The sequence below is a fragment of the Anomaloglossus baeobatrachus genome, chromosome 10 (genome assembly GCF_048569485.1).
Source record: "Anomaloglossus baeobatrachus isolate aAnoBae1 chromosome 10, aAnoBae1.hap1, whole genome shotgun sequence".
In the NCBI taxonomy this organism is placed as follows: Eukaryota; Metazoa; Chordata; class Amphibia; order Anura; family Aromobatidae; genus Anomaloglossus; species Anomaloglossus baeobatrachus.
Genome location: NC_134362.1, coordinates 6,729,400 through 6,749,032, shown reverse-complemented (window position 1 = coordinate 6,749,032; position 19,633 = coordinate 6,729,400). Strand labels below are relative to the sequence as shown.

Here is a 19,633-nt window from a genome sequence, read left to right as displayed (position 1 = left end):
CCTTTCTGTTCCTTGCTCTCCCCGCGCGCTCTCCTTTCTGATCCTTGCTCTCCCCGTGCGCTCTCCTCTCTGTTCCTTGCTCTCCCCACGCGCTCTCCTCTCTGTTCCTTGCTCTCGCCTCTCTGTTCCTTGCTCTCCCTGCTCGCTCTCCTCTCAGTTCCTCGCTCTCCTCTCAGTTCCTCGCTCTCCTCTCAGTTCCTCGCTCTCCTCTCAGTTCCTTGCTCTCCCCGCTCGCTCTCCTCTCAGTTCCTCGCTCTCCTCTCAGTTCCTTTCTCTCCCCGCATGCTCTCCTCTCAGTTCCTTGCTCTCCCCGCTCGCTCTCCTCTCAGTTCCTTGCTCTCCTCTCTGTTCCTTGCTCTCCCCGCGTGCTCTCCTCTCTGTTCCTTGCTCTCCCCGCGCGCTCTCCTCTCTGTTCCTTGCTCTACTTGCGCGCTCTCCTCTCTGATCCTTGCTCTCCCCGCGCGCTCTCCTCTCTGATCCTTGCTCTCCCCGCGCGCTCTCCTCTCTGATCCTTGCTCTCCCCACGCGCTCTCCTCTCTGTTCATTGCTCTCGCCTCTCTGTTCCTTGCTCTCCCTGCTCGCTCTCCTCTCAGTTCCTCGCTCTCCTCTCAGTTCCTTGCTCTCCCCGCTCGCTCTCCTCTCAGTTCCTCGCTCTCCTCTCAGTTCCTCGCTCTCCTCTCAGTTCCTCGCTCTCCTCTCAGTTCCTCGCTCTCCTCTCTGTTCCTTGCTCTCCCCGCTCGCTCTCCTCTCAGTTCCTCGCTCTCCTCTCAGTTCCTTGCTCTCCCCGCTCGCTCTCCTCTCAGTTCCTCGCTCTCCTCTCAGTTCCTTTCTCTCCCCGCATGCTCTCCTCTCAGTTCCTTGCTTTCCCCGCTCGCTCTCCTCTCAGTTCCTCGCTCTCCTCTCTGTTCCTTGCTCTCCCCGCGCGCTCTCCTCTCTGTTCCTTGCTCTCCTCTCTGTTCCTTGCTCTCCTCTCTGTTCCTTGCTCTCCTCTCAGTTCCTTGCTCTCCTCTCTGTTCCTTGCTCTCCTCTCAGTTCCTTGCTCTCCCCGCTCGCTCTCCTCTCAGTTCCTCGCTCTCCTCTCTGTTCATTGCTCTCCCCGCGCGCTCTCCTCTCTGTTCCTTGCTCTCCTCTCAGTTCCTTTCTCTCCCCGCATGCTCTCCTCTCAGTTCCTTGCTCTCCTCTCTGTTCCTTGCTCTCCTCTCAGTTCCTTGCTCTCCCCGCATGCTCTCCTCTCAGTTCCTTGCTCTCCCCGCTCGCTCTCCTCTCAGTTCCTCGCTCTCCTCTCAGTTCCTTGCTCTCCCCGCTCGCTCTCCTCTCAGTTCCTCGCTCTCCTCTCAGTTCCTTTCTCTCCCCGCATGCTCTCCTCTCAGTTCCTTGCTCTCCCCGCTCGCTCTCCTCTCAGTTCCTCGCTCTCCTCTCAGTTCCTTTCTCTCCCCGCATGCTCTCCTCTCAGTTCCTTGCTCTCCCCGCTCGCTCTCCTCTCAGTTCCTCGCTCTCCTCTCTGTTCCTTGCTCTCCCCGCGCGCTCTCCTCTCTGTTCCTTGCTCTCCTCTCAGTTCCTTGCTCTCCTCTCAGTTCCTTGCTCGCTCTCCTCTCAGTTCCTCGCTCTCCTCTCTGTTCCTTGCTCTCCCCGCGCGCTCTCCTCTCTGTTCCTTGCTCTCCTCTCAGTTCCTTTCTCTCCCCGCATGCTCTCCTCTCAGTTCCTTGCTCTCCTCTCAGTTCCTTGCTCTCCCCGCATGCTCTCCTCTCAGTTCCTTGCTCTCCCCGCTCGCTCTCCTCTCAGTTCCTCGCTCTCCTCTCAGTTCCTTTCTCTCCCCGCATGCTCTCCTCTCAGTTCCTTGCTCTCCCCGCTCGCTCTCCTCTCAGTTCCTCGCTCTCCTCTCAGTTCCTTTCTCTCCCCGCATGCTCTCCTCTCAGTTCCTTTCTCTCCCCGCATGCTCTCCTCTCAGTTCCTTGCTCTCCCCGCTCGCTCTCCTCTCAGTTCCTCGCTCTCCTCTCTGTTCCTTGCTCTCCCCACGCGCTCTCCTCTCTGTTCCTTGCTCTCCTCTCAGTTCCTTGCTCTCCTCTCAGTTCCTCGCTCTCCTCTCAGTTCCTTTCTCTCCCCGCATGCTCTCCTCTCAGTTCCTTGCTCTCCCCGCTCGCTCTCCTCTCAGTTCCTCGCTCTCCTCTCTGTTCCTTGCTCTCCCCGCGCGCTCTCCTCTCTGTTCCTTGCTCTCCTCTCAGTTCCTTGCTCTCCTCTCAGTTCCTTGCTCTCCTCTCAGTTCCTTGCTCTCCCCGCGTGCTCTCCTCTCTGTTCCTTGCTCTCCCCGCGCGCTCTCCTCTCTGTTCCTTGCTCTCCCCGCGTGCTCTCCTCTCTGTTCCTTGCTCTCCCCGCGTGCTCTCCTCTCTGTTCCTTGCTCTCCCCGCGCGCTCTCCTCTCTGTTCCTTGCTCTACCCGCGCGCTCTCCTCTCTGATCCTTGCTCTCCCCGCGCGCTCTCCTCTCTGATCCTTGCTCTCCCCGCGCGCTCTCCTCTCTGATCCTTGCTCTCCCCACGCGCTCTCCTCTCTGTTCCTTGCTCTCGCCTCTCTGTTCCTTGCTCTCCCTGCTCGCTCTCCTCTCAGTTCCTCGCTCTCCTCTCAGTTCCTTGCTCTCCCCGCTCGCTCTCCTCTCAGTTCCTCGCTCTCCTCTCAGTTCCTCGCTCTCCTCTCAGTTCCTCGCTCTCCTCTCAGTTCCTCGCTCTCCTCTCTGTTCCTTGCTCTCCCCGCTCGCTCTCCTCTCAGTTCCTTGCTCTCCCCGCTCACTCTCCTCTCAGTTCCTTGCTCTCCCCGCTCGCTCTCCTCTCAGTTCCTCGCTCTCCTCTCTGTTCCTTGCTCTCCCCGCTCGCTCTCCTCTCAGTTCCTTGCTCTCCCCGCTCACTCTCCTCTCAGTTCCTCGCTCTCCTCTCAGTTCCTTGCTCTCCCCGCTCGCTCTCCTCTCAGTTCCTTGATCTCCCCGCTCGCTCTCCTCTCAGTTCTTTGCTCTCCCTGCTTGCTCTCCTCTCAGTTCCTCGCTCTCCTCTCTGTTCCTTGCTCTCCCCGCTCGCTCTCCTCTTAGTTCCTTGCTCTCCCCGCGCACTCTCCTCTCAGTTCCTTGCTCTCCTCGCGCGCTCTCCTCTCAGTTCCTTGCTCTCCTTGCGCGCTCTCCTCTCAGTTCCTTGCTCTCCCCGCTCGCTCTCCTCTCAGTTCCTTCATCTCCTCGCTTGCTCTCCCCGCGCGCTCTCCTCTCAGTTCCTTGCTCTCCCCGCGCGCTCTCCTCTCAGTTCCTTGCTCTCCTCGCGCGCTCTCCTCTCAGTTCCTTGCTCTCCTCGCGCGCTCTCCTCTCAGTTCCTTGCTCTCCTCGCGCGCTCTCCTCTCAGTTCCTTGCTCTCGCCGCGTGCTCTCCTCTCAGTTCCTTCATCTCCTCGCTTGCTCTCCCCGCGCGCTCTCCTCTCAGTTCCTTGCTCTCCCCGCGCGCTCTCCTCTCAGTTCCTTGCTCTCCCCGCGCACTCTCCTCTCAGTTCCTTGCTCTCCCCGCGCGCTCTCCTCTCAGTTCCTTGCTCTCCCCGCTCGCTCTCCTCTCAGTTCCTTGCTCTCCTCTCAGTTCCTTGCTCTCCTCTCAGTTCCTCGCTCTCCTCTCAGTTCCTTGCTCTCCTCGTGCGCTCTCCTCTCAGTTCCTTGCTCTCCCCGCGCGCTCTCCTCTCAGTTCCTTGCTCTCCCCGCGCGCTCTCCTCTCAGTTCCTTGCTCTCCCCGCGCGCTCTCCTCTCAGTTCCTTGCTCTCCCCGCGCGCTCTCCTCTCAGTTCCTTGCTCTCCCCGCTCGCTCTCCTCTCAGTTCCTTGCTCTCCTCTCAGTTCCTCGCTCTCCTCTCAGTTCCTTGCTCTCCCCGCGCGCTCTCCTCTCAGTTCCTTGCTCTCCCCGCGCGCTCTCCTCTCAGTTCCTTGCTCTCCCCGCGCGCTCTCCTCTCAGTTCCTTGCTCTCCCCGCGCGCTCTCCTCTCAGTTCCTTGCTCTCCCCGCGCGCTCTCCTCTCAGTTCCTTGCTCTCCCCGCTCGCTCTCCTCTCAGTTCCTTGCTCTCCTCTCAGTTCCTCGCTCTGCTCTCAGTTCCTTGCTCTCCCCGCTCGCTCTCCTCTCAGTTCCTTGCTCTCCTCTCAGTTCCTCGCTCTCCTCTCAGTTCCTTGCTCTCCCCGCGCGCTCTCCTCTCAGTTCCTTGCTCTCCCCGCGCGCTCTCCTCTCAGTTCCTTGCTCTCCCCGCGCGCTCTCCTCTCAGTTCCTTGCTCTCCCCGCTCGCTCTCCTCTCAGTTCCTTGCTCTCCCCGCGCGCTCTCCTCTCAGTTCCTTGCTCTCGCCTCTCTGTTCCTTGCTCTCCCCGCTCGCTCTCCTCTCAGTTCCTTGCTCTCCTCTCAGTTCCTTGCTCTCCTCTCAGTTCCTCGCTCTCCTCTCAGTTCCTTGCTCTCCCCGCGCGCTCTCCTCTCAGTTCCTTGCTCTCCCCGCTCGCTCTCCTCTCAGTTCCTTGCTCTCCCCGCTCGCTCTCCTCTCAGTTCCTTGCTCTCCCCGCTCACTCTCCTCTCAGTTCCTTGCTCTCCCCGCGCGCTCTCCTCTCAGTTCCTTGCTCTCGCCGCGTGCTCTGCCTCTTTCATCCTTCTCTCATTTATCCTTCTCTCTTTCGCTCTCTAGTATTATATTAGAGGGATCACAAGGATCGTCACTTCATTTCCATGACAGATTATTGGGAAGTTTATGTCATTTTGACCTTTTTACCGTCCTCCCGCTCCAGGTGCAGATAATAAGTGGGGTACATGCCCCGGTCCATGCCCTTCTTGTCTCTGGTAATCCTGCACTTGATGGTGACCCCCTGTGGAGCCGGCCGCATGGAAAACTCTTCCAGGTCCTCCACATCAATGGGCGGCTCGTTGGTGGAGGGGCTGGGGGCTGACGCCGTCTCCTGTGGGAATACATTGATCGCTGATAGAAACTGATCTAAGAACAAGCCCCTGGATGTAGCAATATTCGGCAGGCCACCATTGCAGCACCCACTGGGGTTATAAATGGTTTTCAGAAGCTCATATATATCTGCGTTGTCACCCGGACACTCCGGGAAGGATTCTCTGCTGAGTGGAGCGGTGGCAGATGACATCAATGGAATTTACTGACCTTATTTGATTTCTTGCTGGTGGCGGAGCCCGGTCTGGTGTTACTATTCAGCTGGGATGAACTTGAACTGTCCTCGTCTTCCTCATCCTCTTCTTCATCGAAGTTCATGCTGCTGGATATTCCTGAGGAAGAGGAAAACATCAGGCACGGCGTGATGAGATGACTGGGCCCGGGCGGCTCCTGGCGTCGAGCTCCTCACCTTTCTTCTGCATGGTCACCCTCAGGTCCTGCTTGCTCTGCTGGTGACCGGCGCTCAGTGTTTCTGCCTCGTCCTCATCGGGATTGGACTGACCGACTGTTAATATCTGGACTTGACTCCCTGTGTCCGTGGCCTCGTCCTGGAAAGCAGCTGCAGGGCCATCGATACCTGAGGGGGCAAACAACTGGAAGTGAGAGGGCTCAGAATTACCATGAAGAGGGCAGCGGAGATCCAGACAAGATGGCCCTGAATCAGAACCACAACCAATGGGTGCCCATTAGAGGGGGCCGTCACAGCGGGGGACCATAGAAAACACATAAAAGGGGGATTGTCTTGTGTAATTGCAGGAAATCATTGCAAAAGACCCCTCACCTCTGCTGTATACAGAGATCGGATACCTCCTGCTCAGAAACACCCAGGACCCTCATACTGACAGCCCACCTCCTGTTCAGGGGCAAACAAGCCATAGTGGCAGGCCCCGCGGCTGCTATAAGCCTTTGAGTTGGGGGCCTGGTGCAGAATGACTCGCCCCACTCCCCCCCACCTGTCCTCAGATTACAGATACAGAGGAATAGAACAGTGTAAAGCCACCGGCCCCCTCTTCCATCATTCAGCCGGAGTGCAGCAGGCATGATGACGGCATTAGATCGGGCCTGCTGTGCAGCGCCTCTGTCTACACATTGCGGCGTGAAGCAGCACCTCGGGGTACAGGGAAAGGGGAGAACTGTTATATTTTAATATCAGTACTTGAGGGGGGGGGGGCTGCAGAGGCTCTGATACCGTGTGGAGGCCATCCTATTCTGTAGGAGCATCAAACTGAGTGGGAATCATGATAGTGTAGGGCTGTAGGGTCATCATACGGAGTACAAAGCTGTGGGAATCATGATACTGTGCGGTGAGCTGTGGGGTCATCATACTGAGTACAGGGCTGTTTGGATATAATGTGGGGATCATGATGCTGTGTGGGGGGCTGTGGGGTCATCATACTGAGTACAGGGCTGTTTGGATATAATGTGGGGATCATGATACTGTGTGGGGGGCTGTGGGGTCATCATACTGAGTACAGGGCTGTTTGGATATAATGTGGGGATCATGATACTGTGTGGGGGGCTGTGGGGTCATCATACTGAATGCAGGGCTGTTTAGATATAATGTGGGGATCATGATACTGTGCAGGGGGCTGTGGGGTCATCATACTGAGTACAGGGCTGTGGGGATCATGATACTGTGCGGGGGGCTGTGGGGTCATCATACTGAGTACAGGGCTGTGGGGATCATGATACTGTGCGGTGAGCTGTGGGGTCATCATACTGAGTACAGGGCTGTTTGGATATAATGTGGGGATCATGATACTGTGTGGGGGGCTGTGGGGTCATCATACTGAGTACAGGGCTGTTTGGATATAATGTGGGATCATGATACTGTGCGGTGAGCTGTGGGGTCATCATACTGAGTACAGGGCTGTTTGGATATAATGTGGGATCATGATACTGTGTGGGGGGCCTGTGGGGTCATCATACTGAGTACAGGGCTGTTTGGATATAATGTGGGGATCATGATACTGTGTGGGGGGCTGTGGGGTCATCATACTGAGTACAGGGCTGTTTGGATATAATGTGGGATCATGATACTGTGCGGTGAGCTGTGGGGTCATACTGAGTACAGGGCTGTTTGGATATAATGTGGGATCATGATACTGTGTGGGGGGCTGTGGGGTCATCATACTGAGTGCAGGGCTGTTTGGATATAATGTGGGGATCATGATACTGTGTGGGGGGCCTGTGGGGTCATCATACTGAGTACAGGGCTGTTTGGATATAATGTGGGATCATGATACTGTGTGGGGGGCCTGTGGGGTCATCATACTGAGTACAGGGCTGTTTGGATATAATGTGGGGATCATGATACTGTGTGGGGGGCTGTGGGGTCATCATACTGAGTACAGGGCTGTTTGGATATAATGTGGGGATCATGATACTGTGTGGGGGGCTGTGGGGTCATCATACTGAATGCAGGGCTGTTTAGATATAATGTGGGGATCATGATACTGTGCAGGGGGCTGTGGGGTCATCATACTGAGTACAGGGCTGTGGGGATCATGATACTGTGCGGGGGGCTGTGGGGTCATCATACTGAGTACAGGGCTGTGGGGATCATGATACTGTGCGGTGAGCTGTGGGGTCATCATACTGAGTACAGGGCTGTTTGGATATAATGTGGGGATCATGATACTGTGTGGGGGGCTGTGGGGTCATCATACTGAGTACAGGGCTGTTTGGATATAATGTGGGATCATGATACTGTGCGGTGAGCTGTGGGGTCATCATACTGAGTACAGGGCTGTTTGGATATAATGTGGGATCATGATACTGTGTGGGGGGCCTGTGGGGTCATCATACTGAGTACAGGGCTGTTTGGATATAATGTGGGGATCATGATACTGTGTGGGGGGCTGTGGGGTCATCATACTGAGTACAGGGCTGTTTGGATATAATGTGGGATCATGATACTGTGCGGTGAGCTGTGGGGTCATACTGAGTACAGGGCTGTTTGGATATAATGTGGGATCATGATACTGTGTGGGGGGCCTGTGGGGTCATCATACTGAGTACAGGGCTGTTTGGATATAATGTGGGATCATGATACTGTGTGGGGGGCCTGTGGGGTCATCATACTGAGTACAGGGCTGTTTGGATATAATGTGGGGATCATGATACTGTGTGGGGGGCCTGTGGGGTCATCATACTGAGTACAGGGCTGTTTGGATATAATGTGGGGATCATGATACTGTGTGGGGGGCCTGTGGGGTCATCATACTGAGTACAGGGCTGTTTGGATATAATGTGGGGATCATGATACTGTGTGGGGGGCTGTGGGGTCATCATACTGAGTACAGGGCTGTGCAGTAGTATATAGGATGGGGGCTGTGGGTCCATCATATTGTGTGAAGGTCATGATCGTGTGTATGGGGGCCATCACACTATGCTGGGGGGTGTGATATACTGTGCTGAGGGACACTGTGTGGGGGTATCATACACTGTGCAGAAGGTATTTTTTTGGGGGGGGGCTGTTTATTTTTACCCTTTGTGTCTCCCCTATTCCCTCATAGACTGTAAGCTCTTGTGATGGAGACCGTCACTCCTCCTGGTATCTGAATGGTTACTCTGTAATGTCTGATATTGTCTGTATATGTCCCCTCTGATTGTACAATGCTGCGGAATATGTTTATGCTATATGAATTATGTGGAGACCACCCTGCTATTTTTTGGGGGGGTAGTGTGCCGAGAGGGAGCAGCTAATAAGGACTTTACTCTGGGGTCTGTGATTTCTATGTTTGCACTTTGCCCCAGAATCTGTTGATGTCACATGACCAGACGAATGGGGAACATAGGACAAACTGCGGACAGTGGGGTGCAGGGACAGTGGGGTGCAGGGACAGTGGGGGTGCAGGGACAGTGGGGGTGCAGGGACAGTGGGGGTGCAGGGACAGTGGGGGTGCATGGACAGTGGGGGTGCATGGACAGTGGGGGTGCAGGGACAGTGAGGGTGCAGGGACAGTGAGGGTGCAGGGACAGTGGGGGTGTAGGGACAGTGGGGGTGCAGGGACAGTGGGGTGCATGGACAGTTGGGGTGCAGGGACAGTGGGGGTGCATGGACAGTGGGGGTGCATGGACAGTGGGGGTGCATGGACAGTGGGGGTGCATGGACAGTGGGGGTGGTTGTAACTTGATTTTGCACCTCGGTCTGCTCCTGTTTGCAGCGGCTTAGTTCTGCCTTTGTGAGACTCCCACACTGTCACACCTGTGAAGCATTATTCACACCCCCCCGTCTTTTGTCCTGATATATCCATGTGACCCTGTGCAGCACACTACCATCTAATATTTAAATATTATTTCTACAACCAATGTGATGGCTTTATTCAGAAAACAATGTTTTTATTTTGTGACCTTGGTCTGTTTTTTTTTGCATCCTACACATTCCCCTATTTTCTCTTTTTACATGTTTTTCACATGTGTATCTCTTTGAATTGATGCACCAATAAAGGATTCTTACATTAGTCATGGGAGAAGAGTCTCTATTTCTTCTGGATCGTGAGATACAGATAATAGAACTAAACAAAAAGCGGACAGACACCCTGTGGAGCTTATTGGAAAGCTTTTTATGATTAATGTGAAAAATAACATGGGGCCCACCCTATTTTTAATCACCAGCCAAGGGAAAGCAGACAGCTGGAGGCTGATGATAACCATGGACCTTCCCAGCCTATTTGGCCCTTCCCAGCCTAAAAGTAGCAGCATGCAGCGGCCCCAGAAGTTACACATCCATTAGATGCTTAAATTCTGGCGCTTCACCTCAGCTCTTCCCAATTGTCCTGGTGCGGTGGCAAATGGGGTAATACTTTTGGGGTTGATGTTAGCTGTGTAGTGACAGCTGCATAAAGCCCAGGGGTTAGTTATGGAGAGGCATCTATCAGACACCCCCATTGCTAACCCACTAAGGGGAAAAAAAAAAACAACACACAAATACTTTATATGGAAAACGATAAACTTACTTAGTGGGTTAGTAATGGGGGTGGCTGATAGACGCCTCTCCATTACTAACCTCTGGGCTTGCTACCAGCTATCAATTCCCAACTGACAAACCCCAAAAGTATCATCCTGATTGCTACCGCACCGGGGTAATCAGGAAGAGCAGGGCAAATCTCCAGAATTGGCACATCTAATGGATACTATTTTTAGGCTGGGAAGGGCCAAAAAAACATGGATCTTCCCAGGCTGATAATACCAGTCCCGAGTTGTCTGCTTTACCTTGGCTGGTTATCAAAAATAGGAGGGCTCCATGCCGTTTTTTCACTTTATTTATTTAATCATAAAAATTTGTCCAATAAGCTCCACATGGAACAATTATATTATATGTTCACGGGTGTGCAATTATATGTCTATCTACAGTATCTCTATAACATTCACTGGTATACAAAAATGCTACAAAAATGCAGGTGACAAACAAACCCATTGAAGACGCAGCAAAATGTAAAATTTTGCAGTTGTATTTTTCTTGCCAAGAGATGCAGCTAGACTCCCCCCTAGTGGTGACTGCAGACAGGATCTTATCATGTATCTCTGTATACAGGGAGCTCCCCTAGTGGTGGCTGCAGACAGGATCTTATCATGTATCTCTGTATACAGGGAGCTCCCCCTAGTGGTGGCTGCAGACAAGAGCTTATCATGTATCTCTGTATACAGGGAGCTCCCCCTAGTGGTGACTGCAGACAGGATCTTATCATGTATCTCTGTATACAGGGAGCTCCCCTAGTGGTGGCTGCAGACAGGATCATATGTATCTCTGTATACAGGGAGCTCCCCCTAGTGGTGACTGCAAACAGGATCTTATCATGTATCTCTGTATACAGGGAGCTCCCCCTAGTGGTGGCTGCAGACAGGATCTTATCATGTATCTCTGTATACAGGGAGCTCCCCCTAGTGGTGGCTGCAGACAAGAGCTTATCATGTATCTCTGTATACAGGGAGCTCCCCCTAGTGGTGGCTGCAGACAGGATCTTATCATGTATCTCTGTATACAGGGAGCTCCCCCTAGTGGTGGCTGCAGACAAGAGCTTATCATGTATCTCTGTATACAGGGAGCTCCCCCTAGTGGTGACTGCAGACAGGATCTTATCATGTATCTCTGTATACAGGGAGCTCCCCTAGTGGTGGCTGCAGACAGGATCTTATCATGTATCTCTGTATACAGGGAGCTCCCCCTAGTGGTGGCTGCAGACAAGAGCTTATCATGTATCTCTGTATACAGGGAGCTCCCCCTAGTGGTGGCTGCAGACAGGATCTTATCATGTATCTCTGTATACAGGGAGATCCCCCTAGTGGTGACTGCAGACAGGATCTTATCATGTATCTCTGTATACAGGGAGCTCCCCCTTGTGGTGACTGCAGACAGGATCTTATCATGTATCTCTGTATACAGGGAGCTCCCCCTAGTGGTGGCTGCAGACAGGATCTTATCATGTATCTCTGTATACAGGGAGCTCCCCCTAGTGGTGACTGCAGACAGAATCTTATGTATCTCTGTATACAGGGAGCTCCCCCTAGTGGTGGCTGCAGACAGGATCTTATCATGTATCTCTGTATACAGGGAGCTCCCCCTAGTGGTGGCTACAGACAGAATCTGATCATGTATCTCTGTATACAGGGAGCTCCCCCTAGTGGTGGCTGCAGACAGGATCTTATCAGGTATCTCTGTATACAGGGAGCTCCCCCTAGTGGTGGCTACAGACAGAATCTGATCATGTATCTCTGTATACAGGGAGCTCCCCCTTGTGGTGGCTGCAGACAGGATCTTATCATGTATCTCTGTATACAGGGAGATCCCCCTAGTGGTGGCTGCAGACAGGATCTTATCATGTATCTGTGTATACAGGGAGCTCCCCCTAGTGGTGGCTGCAGACAGGATCTTATCATGTATCTGTATACAGGGAGCTCCCCCTAGTGGTGGCTGTAGACAGGATCTTATCATGTATCTCTGTATACAGGGAGCTCATCCTAGTGGTGGCTGCAGACAGGATCTTATCATGTATCTCTGTATACAGGGAGCTCCCCCTAGTGGTGACTGCAGACAGAATCTTATGTATCTCTGTATACAGGGAGCTCCCCCTAGTGGTGACTGCAGACAGGATCTTATCATGTATCTCTGTATACAGGGAGCTCCCCCTTGTAGTGGCTGCAGACAGGATCTTATGATGTATCTCTGTATACAGGGAGATCCCCCTAGTGGTGGCTGCAGACAGGATCTTATCATGTATCTCTGTATACAGGGAGCTCCCCCTAGTGGTGGCTGCAGACAGGATCTTATCATGTATCTCTGTACACAGGGAGTTCCCCCTAGTGGTGGCTGCAGACAGGATCTTATCATGTATCTCTGTATACAGGGAGCTCCCCCTAGTGGTGGCTGCAGACAGAATCTTATCATGTATCTCTGTATACAGGGAGCTCCCCCTAGTGGTGGCTGCAGACAGGATCTTATCATGTATCTCTGTATACAGGGAGCTCCCCCTAGTGGAGGCTGCAGACAGGATCTTATCATGTATCTCTGTATATAGGGAGCTCCCCCTAGTGGTGACTGCAGACAGGATCTTATCATGTATCTCTGTATACAGGGAGCTCCCCCTTGTGGTGACTGCAGACAGGATCGTATTATGTATCTCTCTATACAGGGGGCTCCCTCTAGTGGAGGCTGCAGACAGGATCTTATCATGTATCTCTGTACACAGGGAGCTCCCCCTAGTGGTGGCTGCAGACAGGATCTTATCATGTATCTCTGTATACAGGGAGCTCCCCCTAGTGGTGGCTGCAGACAGGATATTATCATGTATCTCTGTATACAGGGAGCTCCCCCTTGTGGTGGCTGCAGACAGGATATTATCATGTATCTCTGTATACAGGGAGCTCCCCCTAGTGGTGACTGCAGACAGGATCTTATCATGTATCTCTGTATACAGGGAGCTCCCCCTAGTGGTGGCTGCAGACAGGATCTTATCATGTATCTCTGTATACAGGGAGCTCCCCCTAGTGGTGGCTGCAGACAGGATCTTATCATGTGTCTCTGTATACAGGGAGCTCCCCCTAGTGGTGGCTGCAGACAGTATCTTATCATGTATCTCTGTATACAGGGAGCTCCCTCTAGTGGTGACTGCAGACAGGATCTTATCATGTATCTCTGTATACAGGGAGCTCCCCCTAGTGGTGGCTGCAGACAGGATCTTATCATGTATCTCTGTATACAGGGAGCTCCCCCTAGTGGAAGCTGTAGACAGGATCTTATGTATCTCTGTATACTGGGAGCTCCCCCTAGTGGTGGCTGCAGATGAACAGTTGTCATTACCTGCCGACCTAAGTGATATTTGGAGCTTTGAAGTTTATGGAGAATTGCGCAGAGTTTTATTTTCTGAACCTTCTGATTATTTTTAGCTCCTATGATTTTATTACTTGGTGACGTTCGTCTCTTTAGTCCATAAACACAGGAGGTGACATGCTTGGCTACACATACACTTGTGCACATGAATAATGCGGGTTGTGTGGCGTCCTCCACGTGCAGGGAGGGTCATGCGTTGGGCTGGGTGGGCACACACGGATGTCATGCAGCTGTACTGGGGGGTCATGCAGGGGTCGTCATGCATCTGACCTTTCTGCTTTCCTTTTTTCTCTTTCCTGGCGCTGCCAGACGGACAATTAGTGGCACCTGCTGCCTTGTTCTTTTTAGTGGATTTTGGAGGTTGCGCCTCATCTGCCACCTGCGTGTCCTCCTGCTCGGCCTCCTGCACTGCTCGGTGTCCACACGAGGAAACAGAGAGAAATCACATTACACCAGAGTCAGCGGTGTCAGTGCGGACCATGACAATGTACAGCCCATAATCACAGGGTAATGGAAGTGCCGCCTGCGGGGAGCACAGACGACGCTGAGGAATGAAGGCGCTACCTGCGGGGAGCATAGAATACACTAGGGGAATGGAGGCGCTGCCTGCGGGGAGCACATACTACGCTGAGGAATGGAGGTGCCGCCTGCGGGGAGCACAAACTACGCTGAGGAATGGAGGCGCAGCCTGCGGGGAGCACAGAATACGCTGAGGAATGGAGGCGCCGCCTGCGGGGAGCACAGACGACGCTGAGGAATGGAGGCGCCGCCTGCGGGGAGCACAGACAACGCTGAGGAATGAAGGCGCTACCTGCGGGGAGCATAGAATACACTAGGGGAACGGAGGCGCCGCCTGCGGGGAGCACATACTACGCTGAGGAATGGAGGTGCCGCCTGCGGGGAGCACAAACTACGCTGAGGAATGGAGGCGCAGCCTGCGGGGAGCACAGAATACGCTGAGGAATGGAGGCGCCGCCTGCGGGGAGCACAGACGACGCTGAGGAATGGAGGCGCCGCCTGCGGGGAGCACAAACTACACTGAGGAATGGAGGTGCCGCCTGCGGGGAGCACATACTACGCTGAGGAATGGAGGTGCCGCCTGCGGGGAGCACAAACTACACTGAGGAATAGAGGCGCCGCCTCTGGGGAGCACAGAATACACTGAGGAATGGAGGCGCAGCCTGCGGGGAGCACAGACGACGCTGAGGAATGGAGGCGCCGCCTCTGGGGAGCACACACTATGCTGAGGAATGGAGGCGCCACCTGCAGGGAGCACAGAATACACTGAGGAATGGAGGCGCCGCCTCTGGGGAGCACAGAATACACTGAGGAATTGAGGCGCCGCCTCTGGGGAGCACAGAATACACTGAGGAATGGAGGCGCCGCCTCTGGGGAGCACAGAATACACTGAGGAATGGAGGCGCCGCCTGCGGGGAGCACACACTACACTTAGGAATGGAGGCGCTGCCTGCGGGAAGCACAGACTACACTGAGGAATGGAGGCGCCACCTGCGGGGAGCACAAACTACGCTGAGGAATGGAGGCGCCGCTTGCGGGGAGCACAGACTACGCTGAAGAATGGAGGCGCCGCCTGTGGGGAGCACAAACTACACTGAGGAATGGAGGCGCCGCCTGCGGGGGGCACACACTACACTGAGGAATGGAGGCGCAGCCTGCGGGGAGCACACACTACACTGAGGAATGGAGGCGCAGCCTGCATGGAGCACAGACGACGCTGAGGAATGGAGGCGCAGCCTGTAGGGAGCACAGACGATGCTGAGGAATGGAGGCGCAGCCTGCATGGAGCACAGACGACGCTGAGGAATGGAGGCGCAGCCTGTAGGGAGCACAGACGATGCTGAGGAATGGAGTAGCTGCCTGCGGGGAGCACAAACTACACTGAGGAATGGAGGCGCAGCCTGTGGGGAGCACAAACTACACTGAGGAATGGAGGCGCAGCCTGCGGGGAGCACAGACTACACTGAGGAATGGAAGCGCCGCCTGTGGGGAGCACACACTACACTGAGGAATGGAGGCGCAGCCTGTGGGGAGCACAGACTACACTGAGGAATGGAGGCGCTGCCAGCGGGGAGCACAGACTACACTGAGGAATGGAGGCGCTGCCTGCAGGCAGCACAGAATACACTGAGGAATGGAGGCGCTGCCTGCGGGGAGCACAGAATACACTGAGGAATGGAGGCGCCGCCTGCGGCGAGCACACACTACACTGAGGAATAGAGGCGCCGCCTGCGGGGAGCACAGACTACACTGAGGAATGGAAGCGCAGCCAGCGGGGAGCACACACTACACTGAGGAATGGAGGCGCCGCCTGCGGGGAGCACAGACTACACTGAGGAATGGAAGCGCAGCCAGCGGGGAGCACAGACTACACTGAGGAATGGAGGCGCTGCCTGCAGGCAGCACAGAATACACTGAGGAATGGAGGCGCTGCCTGCGGGGAGCACAGAATACACTGAGGAATGGAGGCGCCGACTGCGGGGAGCACAGAATACACTGAGGAATGGAAGCGCAGCCTGCGGGGAGCACAGAATACACTGAGGAATGGAGGCGCCACCTGCAGGCAGCACAGAATACACTGAGGAATGGAGGCGCTGCCTGCGGGGAGCACAGAATACACTGAGGAATGGAGGCGCCACCTGCGGGGAGCACAAACTACGCTGAGGAATGGAGGCAATGCCTGCGTGGAGCACAGACTACATCGGGAAACAAAAGGTGCCGCCTGCGGGGAGCATAGAATACACCGGGGAATGGAGTAGCTGCCTGCGGGGAGCACAAACTCCACTGGGGAATGGAGGTGATGCTTGCGGGGAGCACAAACTACACTGAGGAATGGAGGTGCAGCCTGCGAGGAGCACAGACTACACTGAGGAATGGAGGCGCAGCCTGCGAGGAGCACACACTACACTGAGGAATGGAGGCGCAGCCTGCGGGGAGCACAAACTACACTGAGGAATGGAAGCGCAGCCTGCGGGGAGCACAAACTACACTGAGGAATGGAGGTGCAGCCTGTGGGGAGCACAGACTACACTGAGGAATGGAGGCGCAGCCTGCGGGGAGCACAAACTACACTGAGGAATGGAGGCGCAGCCTGCGGGGAGCACAGACTACACTGAGGAATGGAGGCGCAGCCTGCGGGGAGCACAGACGACGCTGAGGAATGGAGGCGCAGCCTGCGGGGAGCACAAACTACACTGAGGAATGGAAGCGCAGCCTGCGGGGAGCACAGACGACGCTGAGGAATGGAGGCGCAGCCTGCGGGGAGCACAAACTACACTGAGGAATGGAAGCGCAGCCTGCGGGGAGCACAGACGACGCTGAGGAATGGAGGCGCAGCCTGCGGGGAGCACAAACTACACTGAGGAATGGAGGCGCAGCCTGCGGGGAGCACAGACTACACTGGGGAATGGAGGCGCAGCCTGCGGGGAGCACAGACTACACTGAGGAATGGAGGCGCAGCCTGCGGGGAGCACAGACTACACTGAGGAATGGAAGCGCAGCCTGCGGGGAGCACAGAATACACTGAGGAATGGAAGCGCAGCCTGCGGGGAGCACAGAATACACTGAGGAATGGAGGCGCAGCCTGCGGGGAGCACAGACTACACTGAGGAATGGAGGCGCAGCCTGCGGGGAGCATAGAATACACCGGGGAATGGAGGCGCAGCCTGCGGGGAGCACAGACTACACTGAGGAATGGAAGCGCAGCCTGCGGGGAGCATAGAATACACCGGGGAATGGAGGCGATGCTTGCGTGGAGCACAGACTACATTGGAGAACGGTGGAAGTAACAATCTCCCACGTTGATTTTATTAATTCCAGTAACAGCATGTAATGGAGGCGATGGCGCTCCCTGTGACCACCCTCGCTGCTTCCACCAGACCCTTCCCCATGTACCGATCACCGTGTGAGGGAGAGTTTAATACCACCGACGCCTGTCAATCATCCGGATGAGCTCTGCAGAAAGACGGGCACGGACGAAGATTGCGCCATATTCACACACTTATTTAATCTCGGCACATCACAGGTTACATATTTGTGGAATCGCTTTCTATGCGATTTCCCATCTACAAGTGAAGGGTCCGTAGAGACCTTGACAACATCCATGGCCACACGGAGACGGAGAAGACGTCGCATCCCACAGACGAGCGCCAAAAAGTAACGTTACATTGTTGTCGTCCTTGAAATTCCAGGATCTGATATAAAGTGGAGACATCGAGTGATTGGAGCGACGAGCGGGAACCCGAGGAGTCGAGCGGGTGGAGGGTCACCGGCCGAGCACAAGTCACCAGGGGTCCTCCGCTCACCTCCAGAGCTGCGGTGCAGCGCTCTACTAACATACTGGTACAAGGAAATCAACAGCATTCGAAGTGCAGATCTGGAGGCGACTAGAGGATAAGATATTCAGGATCAGGACAAAAAGAAACAAAGGATTCACCAAGTTCCTCCCTTTATATAGGACGGCAGCAGGTGACTGAGGCGGCGCTGCGACTGCGACCGGAACTGGATGGTAGCAGGTGACGGAGGCGGCGCTGCGATTGTGACCGGAACTGGACGGCAGCAGGTGATGGAGGCGGCGCTGCGACTGTGACCGGAACTGGACGGCAGCAGGTGACGGAAGCGGCGCTGCGACTGTGACCGGAACTGGACGGCAGCAGGTGACGGAGGCGGCGCTGCGACTGTGACCGGAACTGGACGGCAACAGGTGACGGAGGCGGCGCTGCGACTGTGACCGGAACTGGACGGCAGCAGGTGACGGAGGCGGCGCTGCGACTGTGACCGGAACTGGACGGCAGCAGGTGACGGAGGCGGCGCTGCGACTGTGACCGGAACTGGACGGCAGCAGGTGACGGAGGCGGCGCTGCGACTGTGACCGGAACTGGATGGTAGCAGGTGACGGAGGCGGCGCTGCGATTGTGACCGGAACTGGACGGCAGCAGGTGATGGAGGCGGCGCTGCGACTGTGACCGGAACTGGACGGCAGCAGGTGACGGAAGCGGCGCTGCGACTGTGACCGGAACTGGACGGCAGCAGGTGACGGAGGCGGCGCTGCGACTGTGACCGGAACTGGACGGCAACAGGTGACGGAGGCGGCGCTGCGACTGTGACCGGAACTGGACGGCAGCAGGTGACGGAGGCGGCGCTGCGACTGTGACTGGAACTGGACGGCAGCAGGTGACGGAGGCGGCGCTGCGACTGTGACCGGAACTGGACGGCAGCAGGTGACGGAGGCGGCGCTGCGACTGTGACCGGAACTGGACGGCAGCAGGTGACGGAGGCGGCGCTGCGACTGTGACCGGAACTGGATGGTAGCAGGTGACGGAGGCGGCGCTGCGATTGTGACCGGAACTGGACGGCAGCAGGTGATGGAGGCGGCGCTGCGACTGTGACCGGAACTGGACGGCAGCAGGTGACGGAAGCGGCGCTGCGACTGTGACCGGAACTGGACGGCAGCAGGTGACGGAGGCGGCGCTGCGACTGTGACCGGAACTGGACGGCAACAGGTGACGGAGGCGGCGCTGCGACTGTGACCGGAACTGGACGGCAGCAGGTGACGGAGGCGGCGCTGCGACTGTGACTGGAACTGGACGGCAGCAGGTGACGGAGGCGGCGCTGCGACTGTGACCGGAACTGGACGGCAGCAGGTGACGGAGGCGGCGCTGCGACTGTGACCGGAACTGGACGGCAGCAGGTGACGGAGGCGGCGCTGCGACTGTGACCGGAACTGGACGGCAGCAGGTGACGGAGGCGGCGCTGCGACTGTGACCGGAACTGGAAGGCAGCAGGTGACGGAGGCGGCGCTGCGACTGTGACCGGAACTGGACGGCAGCAGGTGACGGAGGCGGCGCTGCGACTGTGACCGGAACTGGACGTCAGAAATGGCAAATCGGTGTCAGCTCAAAATTTAAGAACTATTTTATTTGAGCTAAAAATCATGTTTGCAGTTTGGTTTTATTAACCTTTTGCCCCGTTTGCCTTCTGCAGCCGCCATGATCTGCTGCTGATTGTTGGCTATACAAAGAGTTAACTGTAAATCATGCAGTGAGCGCGCTACGATGGTGGGAGAGGGAGGTTGTAACTTTTATCTGTACTTTTCTGAGCTCCTCTCCGCTGAAGGCCACAAACCACAGCGAAGATAAATATGGAAGAAGCAAAAAGCCAATAAAAGCCGCGCAATGAGAATCTGTAATTAAATCACACTGGAAAAATGATTTTTATCCCCAAATACATGAAAAAAAGTAAAAAAAACAAGTCCCTAAAGCTGCCGACCCCAGACGTGTCACTCCCCCGCCCCCGGAAGTGTCACTCCCCCGGACGTGTCACTCCCCCGGACCCCAGACGTGTCACTCC

General features: G+C 55.6%; 1 protein-coding gene across 4 annotated transcripts in view; it reads right to left on the bottom strand.

The window, feature by feature from the left end:
• Window positions 1–19,633, bottom strand: part of TUB (TUB bipartite transcription factor) — a 156,037-nt gene that overhangs the window by 15,614 nt on the left and 120,790 nt on the right. For 3 of the 4 annotated variants that reach the window (XM_075326007.1, XM_075326008.1, XM_075326009.1), the window contains exons 4-7: window positions 13,538–13,675; window positions 5,345–5,512; window positions 5,146–5,267; window positions 4,745–4,936 (exon numbers count right to left, since the gene is read on the bottom strand). In XM_075326007.1, coding sequence (XP_075182122.1) covers window positions 4,745–4,936; window positions 5,146–5,267; window positions 5,345–5,512; window positions 13,538–13,675 — 620 coding nt within the window. The remainder of the gene's footprint in view (window positions 1–4,744; window positions 4,937–5,145; window positions 5,268–5,344; window positions 5,513–13,537; window positions 13,676–19,633) is intronic. The other variant, XM_075326011.1, reaches the window with a different exon arrangement.